The sequence below is a fragment of the Acomys russatus genome, chromosome 15 (genome assembly GCF_903995435.1).
Source record: "Acomys russatus chromosome 15, mAcoRus1.1, whole genome shotgun sequence".
Taxonomy (NCBI): domain Eukaryota; kingdom Metazoa; phylum Chordata; class Mammalia; order Rodentia; family Muridae; genus Acomys; species Acomys russatus.
Window position 1 is genome coordinate 65,432,448 of NC_067151.1, and position 13,638 is coordinate 65,446,085.

At 50.5% G+C, this 13,638-nt stretch overlaps 1 protein-coding gene across 1 annotated transcript in view; it reads right to left on the reverse strand.

Annotated features, from left to right (window-relative positions):
• The window catches only part of Tuft1 (tuftelin 1), a 50,094-nt gene extending 38,639 nt beyond the window's left edge, over positions 1 to 11,455 (reverse strand). The window contains exon 1 of the mRNA XM_051157677.1: positions 11,315 to 11,455. Within this exon, the coding sequence (XP_051013634.1) occupies positions 11,315 to 11,374 (60 nt within the window). The 5' untranslated portion in view covers positions 11,375 to 11,455. The remainder of the gene's footprint in view (positions 1 to 11,314) is intronic.
• Positions 11,456 to 13,638: the final 2,183 nt, after the last annotated feature.

Below are 13,638 nucleotides of genomic sequence, written 5' to 3' on the forward strand. Positions count from 1 at the left end.
CAAGCCCAGGACAGCCAAGGCCACACAGAGAAACCCTGTCTCAAAAAACAAAGCAACAACAAAAGAAAAAAGAAAAAAATAGACACTGATTCACAAAACACGACTTTTCATTTATTTAAGTACACAAATACACTGTAATTGCTAACTCCCACACACGGCGATTACTATGTGTGGGACCCTATTGGGCTCTGTTCCAAGGACTCCACATGTACTAACTCATTTAATTCCAGTAATTCCATACAGTCGGCACCAGCGTTCCAATTTTTAAAACAGGTTCAGAAGTTAAGGGTCTCATCCCGCAACTAATCAGAGACAGAACTAAGACTCAAACCTAAGACCCATGGCTCCAGTCTGGGCTTCTAACCAAGATGCCGGCACGCACGCACACGCACGGGGGTGGGGGTGAGGGGCTGGGGAGGATCAGAAATTCAAGGTCTCCCTGGCTACACAGCAACTTTGAGGTTAGCCTAGACTATGAGACCCTGGAAAGGAAGGAAGAGCAGCCAAGGTGGGGCAAGGGAAAGAGTCTGGGGAGGAATATGAAGGGCCTTTTGTTCCATATATTTCCAAGGTTTGGGGTTTGCATGTGTGTATGTCTATCTGTGTGTATGTTCATGCAGGTGGAGGCCAAAGGTCAACCTCAGGTGTCAGTCCCCAGTGGCCTGTTATATTGCTCTTTCTAGACAAGGTCTCTCCTTGACCTGGAGTTCTCGGGCCAGACTGGCTGACCAGTGAAGCCTAGAGACCCTCCTGTCTCCGCCCCCCAGCGCTGGCACCTCAGGTGGCCTGCCACCATGCCTGGTTTTTATACACATGGGTTCTTGGGATGGAACACAGTCCTCAGCTAGCCCAGCAAGTACTTCAGTGCTGACGCCATCTCCCCAGCCCCTCCTGTGATATTTTAAACTCTAGTGGAAATGTTGCCTAACACTCCTGTGACAAAAATGACAGTGAAGAGAAGAAAAGTACTGTGTAGTCACAAGTGGAGCATGTGAGCTCCTTCCGGCATCAACGGATCCTGCAAGCTGCTTGCTCTCTCTGGACCCTGTTTACAGTTTGTGGAGTGGGGGTGATCAAAGCCACCCTGCTCAGCGTGGGGCCGAGCAGGAGGTGTGAGTACCTAATAGTCACAAAAGTACGGCAGTAGCACTGAACCCAAGCAACTCATAACAGACTGCCCAAGGCTCTCCAGGATGCTACAAAGCCGCAGCCCTCACCCCACAACTCCACACCAGTACCAAGGGCTAGGCCTAGGGCTCCTGTCTGCTTGGTGAGACCAGCTGTCCCTCCGGAGCTAGAGTGGCCTCAGGGTTGTGCTCAGGGCAGAAGAGACCTTTAGGAACACCCCCAAAGTGTCTGGCAGGATGGTCCCTACTGGGGCTACAAGGGAAGTGGAGTCTTCTCTAGGGGAAAAAGAGCAGCACTAATCACACGGTGAGCAGGCCTCTAACCTCATAAACACTCCCGGGAGAAGCCCAGCGACCTCCAATTACAACAGCCTCTGCACTCTGTTCAAACAAACCAGCGGTGACTCACTCCTCAGAGCAGGGAGGGGGTAAACACATAGCTGAGGGCTTAAGAGATCAAGAGGCTCAGAAAGAGGTGATAGGAGATAAATAGGGGGGCCCCAGGAGATAATCAGGGGGGCCCCAGGGGTTCTCACGCCACAGGCCTACTGAATGGGAAAAGATCCTTGGGAACCCGCTCTCCAGGCTCCTAGGGAGCCACCAATGCTGGGAGCGGGAGGTCAGGGTAAAAAGCCAGGGTCACAAAGACAAGGGAGACAGACATAGCCTCTAAGCTGAAAACCTTTGAGTCACCTTCACCATGTACCCAACTTCTGCCAGCCTGTGCCCACCTGAATCTGAGAATGGCTACCTTCTGGTAACACTGACTCCTGAGAGGCCAGCAGGAGGGAAACCCCATGAAGTCACAGAAGAGGACGGGGTGGAATGGGATGGCTAGGTGCCCACCCTCCCCTAGGGAAGGCCCCCAGTCCACTGGGCATGCAGGCTTGCTGGGCCTGGTCCTCCAGGAGACAAAGAATCCCTCCCTTTCCTCCTCACAGCTAGACCAACAAAACGCGAGAGGAGCTTACCTTTACTCTGGCCCCACCCACAGCATGGACGGGCAGGCACAACAGAGGAAATACAAGAAGAGGAGGCTTGGGGCAGCGCCCTGTCACCCCCCACCCACCCCGGGCAACGAGAGTATGTGCACTGAGGGGGTGGGCTCCCAACCCCAGCTCCGGAAAGCTACCTGCTGCTGACTAGTCTCCCTCAAGCCCAGCAGGGGGTTGAAGCTTCTCCAGTCTCGCAACTGCCTGGTGATTTGGCTTTCCTGCTCTCACACTCCTCTCTTATTTACCATCTCCACCCTGCTCTGCCCAGTCCATAGTGTCCTCTCTTCCTGTCCCTGCTGCCCAGGCTTAAATCTGGGCCAACAGTCTTCCTGGCACACATCCATTCCCCCACCTAAGAAACAGGTGTTTCACAAGACTGCACCGTGACCCAAAGAGGCACATGCCATAATTATTAACAGGTGAGGGAGCTCGTCCCACCCGCTCTGAGCACAGGCCCTGGAACCGAAACCATCCGGGGCACACCTCCCTCCACCCCAGAGAAATACGGGCAGTGTTGGTGCCACATGCCTAATGATTAAGTAATCTTCCTCCCTCAGACCCTCCCTTCCCTCACCAGGCAAGAAAGCCAAGCCGTCCCCAAATGCCCAGCGGCTCGAGACCTCACTGAAGGGTCAGGGCTGGCAGTAAAAGGGGAAGGGTCCATGGTGTGAGCAGAAACTTCCTGGATGAGTCTGGGGCAGCGGCAGGAAGTGAAACAATAGTCTCCAAGCCTGAAAAGATTCCTCCACCCAGGTGTCACGGAGACGGACTTCCATCATGGAGAACGCATCCCATCGGAGTAGGCAGCAATGACCACAGGGCGCCCTTATTTTGTGTGTATCTGAGGCTGGCCTCCATGGAGCCAAGGATGAACTTCTAAGCTGCTGGCTTCTACCTTCCCGGTGCTGGAAAATTAATCCAGGGGCTTCATGCATGCTAGGCGAGAGCCACTCTACAAAGCTATGTCCCCAGCCCCTCACTCCTCCTGGGAAAGTAGAATACTCAATTCCATTCCAGCCCCAAGTAAAAAGGAAACCTAAGTCCACATAGACTTATGAAACTTCCTAACAGTAATATTTACAAAACAACTCAAAAGTCCTTTAGTAATTCCAAGAGGAATATAGTTAAATATGGAATACCACTCAGCTCTTAGGGCAGTGGTAGTGCGTGCCTTTAATCCCAACACTTGGGAGGCAGTTCTGAGTTCGAGGCCAGCCTGGTCTACAGCAGGGCTACACAGAGAAATCCTGTCTCAAAAAAAATCAAAAACCAAAATAAACAAAAGGAAAGAGAACCTGCCATATGTTAACATGTATGAGCCTTTAAAGCAGAAGCCAGTCAGAAGGACCACAGACTGCATGACCCCACTTAGGTGAAACACAAATATGAAAGGTAAATTATGGACAAACTAGACTGGGGTTGGGAGACTCGGGGAGCAGTTGCCAACGGGTGAGGGCTGGGAGACTGGGGGAGCAATTGCCGACGGGCTAGGGTTGGGAGACTCGGGGATGGAGCAATTGCTGACGGGTGAGGGTTTTGTTGTTGTTTTGTTTTTTTGAAACATGGTCTTCCTGTGTTAGCCTTGGCTATCCTGGACTCACGTTGTAGACCAGGCTGGCCTTGAACTCATAGCGATCCACGTGCCTCTGCCTCCCGAGTGCTGGGATTAAAGGCGTGCGCCACCATGCCTGGCGAAGTTTTTTTCTTTTTTAAGATTTATTTCTTACTTATGCAGTATTATTCTGCCTGCATGTACACCTGCAGGCCAGAAGAGGGAACCAGATCACATCATAGATGGTTGTGAGCCACCATGTGGTTGCTGGGAATTGAACTCAGGACATTTTGGAAAACCAGCTGGTGCTCTTAACCTCTGAGCCATCTCTCCAGCCCTCGGATGGAAATTTCTCTAGGAAGTAAGCATATGGCTTTAAAATTGGCTCAGTGATGACCATGTAACTTTGAATACACAGAAAAACATAGATACATACCTTAAACTAGTGAATCATGTGGCATAATAGTTTTAATAAAGGTTATAAAGCTGGTTGAAATTCACGGTAGGCTTATAATAAATCACATCCCAATTTAAAAAATATTTATCTTTGTTTCATGTTCATGAATATTTTATGTACACGTATATCAGAGACCAGAAGAAGGTGTCAGATCCCCTGCAACAGGAGTCACAGATGATCGTGAGCTGCCCTGTGGGGGCTGGGAATCAAACCCAGGTGCTCTACAAGAGAAGCCAGTGCTCTTAACTGCTGAGCTACCTATTTAGCCCTTACAGGCCAATTCCTAACTAAGAAAAAGCCTCAGGCGTAAACTACTTCAGCTTCTGAAGTCTTGCAGGAAGCACCTGGTCCACAGTTAGGACAAAGGCTCAGACTACAGCAGATAAAACAAATTCCACTCCTACCCAGTTTTGCCAAGGGTGCCAGGTGTGGTGGTATAAAACTTTAACCCTAGTCCTTGGGAGGTAGAAACAGAAGATCTCCTGTGAGCTCAAGGCTAGCCTGGTCTACATAGCAAGCTCTAGGACTGGCAACAGAGAGAGCCTGTCTGAAAACAAGAAAAAAGAAAGAAAGGAAGAACGGAAGGAAGGGAGGAAGGATTGGGAGGGAAAAGTATAGTGTGCAAGGAAGAGTGACCAGAGTGAATAGCCAGAGAGTCAGAGTTCACCGGCTGCCCTGGCCACAAGAAAAAGAAAACGGACATGAACTCTGGTGCCATGTATTTGACCACCTCTCCTTGATGGGGAGGCCTCATGACACTCAGAGAAAGAATAAGCAGGCTACCAAGATGAGACTTGATAGCCTTTGATCATATAGTGAGGAAGGAGGTCCCCCTCAGTCACAGACATAGAGGAGGGGAATAGGGAAAAAGTGGGAGGGAGGGAGGAATGGGAGGATACAAGATATGGGATATCAATTGAGATGTAATCTGAGGAAATTAATTAAATACAATTTTTAAAGAAGAAAAGGACTCATTAACCTTCAGCACTACTGTGAAAGCCCAGCCCTGTTGACCAGCAAATGTTACCGAGCTCTCATCCTGGGTCTCTCCAGGGCCTGCTACACTTGCCACCCTAGCCTGGGTCTCTCCAGGCCCTGCTACACTTGCCACCCTAGCCTGGGTCTCTCCAGGGCCTGCTACACTTGCCACGCTAGCTTGGGTCTCTCCAGGGCCTGCTATACTTGCCACCCTAGCCTGGGTCTCTCCAGGGCCTGCTACACTTGCCACCCTAGCCTGGGTCTCTCCAGGGCCTGCTACACTTGCCACCCTAGCCTGGGTCTCTCCAGGGCCTGCTACACTTGCCACGCTAGCTTGGGTCTCTCCAGGCCCTGCTACACTTGCCACCCTAGACTGGAAGAGGGGCCTGCGCTACCAAGGAAAGGGGAGCCTGTGAGAATAAGCAAGTGCCACATGAGAAGGCGTAAAACGTGACCCAAGTCAGGACGGGCATAGTGACACATGCCTGCAGCTGTGGCACTTTGGAGGCTGGGGCAGGAAGATGACAGCAAACCTAAGGCCATTCTGGGCTGCATGAGTTCTAGGCCAGCCTGGGAACAAACAGGTCAGGGTTAGGGGGCGTGGAGAAGGCCCAAGGGTAAAGTGCTTGCTCTACAAGATGGTGATAACAGAGTACAGATGCTCAGAGACTGAGGAATCCTGATGCCAACATCTGCCCTTGCCTATACCTGCGCTCACACACACAGACTCCTCAGATTTCCTCCACCCCGAGGCTTGGCTGCCCAGATGCACTTAAGACAATCCAGTCCACACCAACAGCAAACAGTAAATGCAGCTCACGTCTGAGCGCTTAGCACGTGCCAAGCGCTGCGTTTAATGTCTCATACATACTGTCTTAATCCTCATAATGATCTCATGAGAAGGCACGATTACTGCCTCTTCTTACATATGAGGAAGTTGATAATGAACAGATTAGTTACCACAGTGCTCTGGCAGAGCACTTAGTCAGACTCACAAAGTTATCTGCCCCATTTTTGTTTTTTACTTTTTATTTATTATTTACTTAGTTAAAGACAAGTCAGTTCTCACGAATGCCAGACTGGCCTTTGAGCCCCCTGTGTACCAAGGATGGCCTGTACTTCTGATCTTCCCGACTACTGCTCTGACTGCTGGGACTACGGCACGCGGCACTACACCGCGCCTGCACGGTGCTGGTCAGCCAACCCAGGGCCTCCTGCTCGCTCAGGCATGGAGCAGCCCCAGGCCACACTCCTAACCATAACGCTATCAATGGAAGTCACCAGTTAGCTAAAAATCGTGACTCCACTGCATTCGCAAGAAAGGAGTCTAAAAAATGGGAATAGTCGCCTCCCTATGATTCCTACAATAGGAGCCAATAGAAATCTAAAACTGACAAAACAGCTCAAAACCAGGAGGCACAGCTCTGCGACAGAGCACTTGTTTGGTGTGCATGAGGCCCCAGGTTCAAGGCTCCCTACCCCCAGAGTTTTCCTGGAGGGGGGTGGGGGCTGGGATACAGCTCAACTACAAAAAAACTCGCCCGGCATGCCCCGAGTCCTGGGTTTGACCCCCAGCACGGCATAAACCAGTCATGTTGTCATATGGGTGTAACCTTGGCACTCAGGACGTGTAGGCAGGAAGACTGGAGGTTTAAGGACGTCAACACTGGGTCTGAGGGCAGCCTCAGTACAAGAACTGAGGAAAAGGGGAGGGGGGGGAGGAGAGGAGCCGGACCTAAACTTAATGGCTCAGCTAAAACGGTGTCTGATGCCAAACCTAACAAGACCCACGTGGCAGGAGAGAACTTCCCTGGCATGTCTCCTGGCTGCCACACATGTGCGTGGCATGGTCACACTCCTGCCCCTAAGTAACCAAATGATTGTAATTTTCAAAAGAGGAAAGAAAAATATTACCATGAGAATTTTATTTAGAAGCAGAGGTTTGCACCAGACAAAACAGCCAAGATCTCAGAGTGGCCACTTCCATGTAGCAGAACTTAAAGTAGAGAGCAAGTATATTCTTTCAAAACCGCTGATAATAGTTTTGTCTTTTAAATCATGTACAAGAGCAGGATGTGGTGGCACATGCTGAAGTCCCGGCACGCGGGAGGCGGAGACAGGAGCACTCAGAGCTTAGGGTTAGCTTACGGTACATGACACCTTGCCTCAAAATGCCAAAAAATAAAAATAAATTGTGTACAAGTACCTTTTACATTTTATTTATGTATTTATTTAATATGTGTGAATGCTTCTCCTGTATGTATGTATGTACATACGTGCGTATTATACCATACACAGTCCTGGTACCCATGAAAAGCGCACCTGATCTCCTGGAACTGAAATTGTAGGTGACTGTTAGCTACTATGTGGGTGCTGAGAATCAAATCAGGATCTCTCTGTAAGAACAACTAGTGCTCTGAACTCCTGAGCCGTCTCTCCATCTCACTAACATGTATTCTGAACTCCTGAGCTGTCTCTCCATCTCTCTAACATGTACTCTGAGCTCCTGAGCCATCTCTCCATCTCTCTAACATGTATTCGTTTCATTTCAAAAGTCAAAGGGGTGAAGGCAGGCAGTGATCACTCATGCCAGAGACTGCGTGGGCACATATCTTTTTCTTCTTCTTCTTCTTCTTCTTCTTCTTCTTCTTCTTCTTCTTCTTCTTCTTCTTCTTCTTCCTGCTTTTCCTCTTCCTCCTCTTCTATTTTATTTGCATTGGTACTTCTGGAATGGAGTTACAGACGGCTGTGGGCTGTCATGTGGCTGGGAGTTGAACTCAGGACCTCTGGAAGAGTAGCCAGTGCTCCCAAGCAGTGAGCCATCCCTCCAGCCCCAGCACGTGTGTTCTTTTACACACAGCCCCCATGGTCCTCCACTGGTGGCCAAAGTTGGGTTCTGCTCTGGAGCACACTGGGCAACCTTGTAAGCCTGCCAATCAAGGAACCGGCCCTATTCTAGTTAAGTAGGCTGCCAGGAGACAGTGGCACCTCTCCTGGAATCTCAGAAGCGGCTGGAACAGCCCTGAAGCAGGAAGCACAGGCACTCCTTCCCAGGGCCCCTGCGTTTGAACTTTTGAAGCTTTCTTTTAATATCTGTGCACTGTTCTGTCCTTCCAATAAATCCTCCTTAGCTAGTTACTCCTGGCTGGTTACTATAACCAAAAGAAGGTAATAGAAGTGTCTGGTAAGAATGAGTTGGAGGTAGCCGGGCGTGGTGGGGCACACCTGTAACCCCAGCACTCGGGAGGCAGAGGCAGGTGGATTGCCATGAGTTTGAGGCCAGCCTGGTCTACAAAGTGAGTCCAGGACAGCCATGGCTACACAGAGAAACCTTGTCTCAAAAAAACAAAAATAAAAAAGAATGAGTTTGAGATTTATTTTTTCTTTATATGCCAATATAATTTACCAAAGTCACTTTCAAACATTTTTTTACATTAAAATACACTTTACAACCAGACACAGTAGTCTACACTTTTAATCCCATCAAACATACATATGACAGACACAAAGTTTTGTCAGACTATCCTCACCAACACTCCAGGGATGTTAGTTGGTTTTTTGGTTTTTAATTTGGTTTCTCCTCTGCTATGTTTTTTTGTTTTGAGACAAGGTCTTGCTATGTAGTCATGGCTGGCCTGAAATTTACTATATAGACTAGGCTGGCCTCGAGCTCAGGGATCCTTCCTTCTGCAGCCTTCCGAGTTCTGGGAAGTGGCTTATACCACTATGCCCAGCCTTCTCACTATATTTTTGTTTACTTGTTTGCTTAGTGACAGTAATAGAGATGGATGATTAAGGAAGAGAAAGGCACTCCCAAAAAATCAAAGGGGGGCGTACAGTGCTGGGAATGGGCCGAAGCTCAAAAGCTTTAAGTCCTATGTTGATTTCAGACCCACTAGTGGGTCAAACTCTGTCCTTGTATCTGTCCCGCAATGACAGCACCACCAGCTGTACTTCCACGTCACCGTGGGAAGCACTGAAAGGCACGTGATCAGGGACACACGGTCCCAGGATTCTGACTACAACCATCTATATGCACAAATTCCGGGCGCTAGGGGTGGATGAGGCCCCATGCTCAAATCTCAGTAGTTACAGTGTTCTCCTGGTGGGGGTGGACTCAGGGTCGGTTGGGGAGACAGCTCAATCAGATGAATTGGTATGCCCAAAGCCCCCGGGGTCGACCCTGGACACCGCCTAAACCAGGCACCTGTTGATTCGTTTATTTACTCACAGCGCCTGCACCATCCCTGAGCCCCGTTCAATGGTATGAGCACAGGACTACATGACGGGTTCCCAGGGACTGTCCAGAGCCATAAATTCTATCTGTAGGTTGGCTCAGAGGAGAGGAATCCAGGACAAGGCCTGTCTCCTGACTGATTGATTGTTTACCATTGGCCCTTCCTCCTCATGAGCCCAGGAATGTCTCCAAGAGCAAACCCAGGCAAGTGTTATTTCAGTCCCGGCTTTAGAGTCAAATAAGTCTCAAGTCTAGCCTGGCCCCTCTCTGATAGAAAGCTCTTTAGTTAGCTCTAAATGCATGTTTACCTGAGGATGAACTCCTTGTTATTTTCCATTTCTGTTTCCTGTCCCACAAAACAAGAAACAAAAGTATCAAGGGACAGCAGCAGATGGCCTGTCCTCTGTGCTGCTGGCAATGTGGTTTTGAAGATCTTTCTTCTACATGGTGTGGCCCTGGGCCCCTCACTCTTACTCTTTCCACATTCTTTCCGACTCAACCATTTCAAAAACACCAACAGCATAGAGCATTTAAGGCTGAGACGATAGAATATGGTTGGTTGGGGGTGGGGGGTTGTTTTGATTTAGTCAGCGTCTCCACCTAGGGGTAAAGGCTCCGGTTTTAGGCAGTGTCAAGACTAATAATGTGGAATAGACATTCGTATTTCTAAGCAAAGATGTCAAGGGGACAGTGCACCGACTAAACTTCAAATGAGCACCTATTCTACAACTATTCTTTGAAGAAGAGCCATAATCCAGCTGTAGCTGGGTTAGCTTTGCCTCAGGGACATGCTGAGACAGGCAGAAGCAAAGGAATCAGATGGGGGGGGGGGGGAAACACGACGACACACAAACTCTCCATCACCTTGGCTCTCCCTTCACTCTCCCACAACAACTTGGAAATAAATTAATTAGTACAGATCTATGGTGTATTTGGATCCCTCAGCAACGCCTAGAAACATTCAGCATCAAATTACCGGCGTTTCCCCCCTCTGAAGAAAGAAAAATCTGCGGTCAGCTGAGGGTGGTGGAGTGGGTTGGACAGGAGGGGAGCAGGGCAAACTGGCTTGCACTGGAGAACGTGTCTCTCTCTCTCTCTCTCTCTCTCTCTCTCTCTCTCTCTCCCTCCTCTCTCTCTCTCTCTCTCTCTCTCTCGCTCCCTCTCCTCTCTCCTCCCCCTCTCTCGCCTCCTCCTCTCTCCGCTCCCTCTCTCTCTCCCTCTCTCTCTCTCTCCCTTCTCCAGATAGGTTCTCGCCTCCCGCCCCGGGTTCCGAGGCACCCCCTTCAAACCCTACCGGGACTTGGCAACTGGACACGGAAGCAAAACCCAGGGAGCTACTGGTTGGCCGATAAGGGGGTTGGGGATCCGAAAAGCAAGACGAAAAGGTGAAACCCGAAAGAAGTGACCGTCGAATGGGAAGCTCTATGCGTCCTCTTAGCGAAAGGCAGAATCTAGGACCGATGCCGGAGTTGTCTAAGACCTGCCGCCCCTCGCAGGCTCTCTCTCGGTTCTCAGCTCTAGTAGACCACCCCCTGTGCGTTGTTTTCCTAGTTAAAGGGCAGCCGGAAGCATCGTAAAAGTCTTTGAAGGGCTTCTGAGGCCACCGGGGAGCACGGAAAGACCTAACCGGCTTGGGCCGTCGCAACAGCGTCCTAAACAGCGCAAGGACCCGGTCCCCTAGAGCGTCTCCCTCGACCCAATCTAGCTCCAGCCCGAGCCGGGGCTGCAGTGTCCTCGCCAAGGGCAGGTACTCCCCAGCCCTGGAGCCGCCAGCCTTTAGTCCCCGCAACCCCGCCGTCCGCCCGCAGGGCAAAGGAAAGAAAGCGCACGGGGCGACGCGGGGCTGAGCGCGCCGAGCCGCAGACGTCGTCAGGTGGCGTCGGCTAGCTCGGCGTGAGGCGCCGGGAGCCGTGGAGCAGGAAAGCCACGGTGCCGAAGCGGGAAGGCGGGGCGAGCGCGACGACCTACCGTGGTCTGGCTCTCCGGGCGCACGTCCACCAGGGTACACCAGTTCCGCGTCCCGTTCATCTTCCCGCGGAGGTCGCGCGAGCGTCCCCAGCTCCGAGGTCCGGGCGGCAACTGGGCGGGCGTGCGCGGAACCGCCCGCCCCATGTATAGGCGCGCCGGGGGCGGGGCCGAAGGTGGGCCACGCCCAGGGCGGGCTTTTGTCAATGAGAGCGAGCGGAAGCGAGAGGTGGGCGGTGCCGAGAGGCTTCAGGACTCGCCCACCCGCGCTGTGGCAGATTTCCATAAAGGTGGGGCTTGGGAGCGAGGGTCCCGCGGCCGCTTAAGGGTTTTACTTAGGGGAAAGACGAGGCAGTGTGTTGCGGTGGTATCTCAGCACTCATTAGACTTGTCTCCTTTCGGTTCTCCAGGACCCGTGCAAGGAGAAAGATTCTGGTCCTTTGTAGAAGGCGAGTTGTGTCCTGCACACGCTTCTATGGTCTTCTCCTCTCCCTATAGGTAAGCCAGCCTGTAGGCTTTTTAGAGCTGAGTAAATCTTTCCTCTGTGGTAGAAAAGCAGGCTCCAAGGGCCAGCTCACTCGGACTAGTCTAAGCCAGTCTGGCAGGTGCTCTTTTCCTGGCATGCCGCCCGGGCCGTAGTCAAAGCCAGCTAAGCTCTGGGTGGGGCTTGCTTCGCAGAAGCGAGCCTTATATGGCAGGGAGAGGCGGGACACATTGCCTTAAAAGGAATTTGCACCCCAAAGGAAAGATGCGTTCAACTGCACCAATGGCGTTTGATGCTGAAGCTCGGACTAGGATCTTGTGGGCTGAACTCTACTAGAAGGCTGTCTCACTGACTGATGGTCCACAGAGACAGCAGGCAGAGGGCGTAAGGTCTGACCAGCTTGAGAGTAGGACGTACCAATATAGCTAGCAATTTGTTTTGGTGAGCAGCTGGCTTCTTCAAGTGAGGGCCACGGAACTGGATTCCTGAGTCACTTGCCAGTTAGAAATGGACGCAAAACTCTGTACCTCGAAGATAATGCTGGAGATAGCAGTGACCCCGGAAGAGAAAACGCTCAGCTCTGACCTTTCCTCCTGTCCCTCAGAAATGCTATTTGTTGCCGTTTGAATGAGAAAGTCCCCCATAGGCTCTGTCATTTGAATACCTGGCTCTCAGTTAAGTAGACTTGCAAGGAAATTTTGTCACTGGGGGCAGGCTTTGAGAGTTCAAAGGCTCGCCGCCATTCCGTTTACTCTCTGCCTCCTGCTTGTGGCTTGAGATGCATGCTTTCTGCCTGCTGCTCCACCTCCCGCCATGATGGTGATACACTCTTATCCCTTGGACTGTAGGCCCAAGTAAACACTTCTGTAAGTTACCTTGGTTGGCGTGTTTTATCACAGCAACAGAAACAACAAACTAATAGAGCACTGTTTGCTATTCCCAGAGGCTAGGAGAGAATGGGTCTACTGTAAGTAGTCTGTCCTTTCCTGGGTCCCGGATCAGCCATAAGAGACTGCTGGAAAATGAGCTAAAGCCTTATTTTAATGTCCAGTTTAAATGACTTCTTGAAATAGGGTTTGCTTAGTAGGTAAAGGTGCCTGGCTGCCAGGCCCGACGCCTTGAGTTCAATTCCCAGGGCCCACACTGTGGAAATCGAGAACTGACTCTCAAAAGTTGTTTTCTGACCTCCAAAGGGGTAGCATTCATATGTACATACACGAATGCATGTGCACACTCAACACACACACACACACACACACACGTTTAAACCAACAACAACAAATGTTAAAGTAGGCCATCAAATTAGCCAGAAAAATGAAGAAGACAAGACCTTCTATATATATATATATATATATATATATATATATAATGCCATTTTAATATTTAATTTGAAATAAACCAAGGCTGGATTGGGAGAAAATAATTGATTTGCAGAATATCTCTTTTTTTTTTTTATCATGAAATTACATGTCATTGATGAGAACAGAACTTACTTTGGAAATAAGAGGTGAAGCTTCCCCATTACCTTCACCCACCAGAGATTGGCACACTCCAAAACTCAAAGGAGGAATATATTCCCCGTTACCCCTTCCCATCTCTACCTAGAGTCAGCTTCTAACCTCAGGCAAAGCTCTGAGAAAAAGCAAGGATCTGCTGGCTCCCACAGAGGCTGGGCACATCTGGTCTGAGGAGCCACGAGGAGGCCACAGGGACTAGATGTTTGCTTTTAGAACCTCTGTAAGCATTGGTCATGGTTCCCAAGTACAACCACCTATGGCAGCGTCCCCGGTCACAGAGGACGAGGAGGAAGACGGTGAGCAGAACCAGTCCCCGCCACCTCACC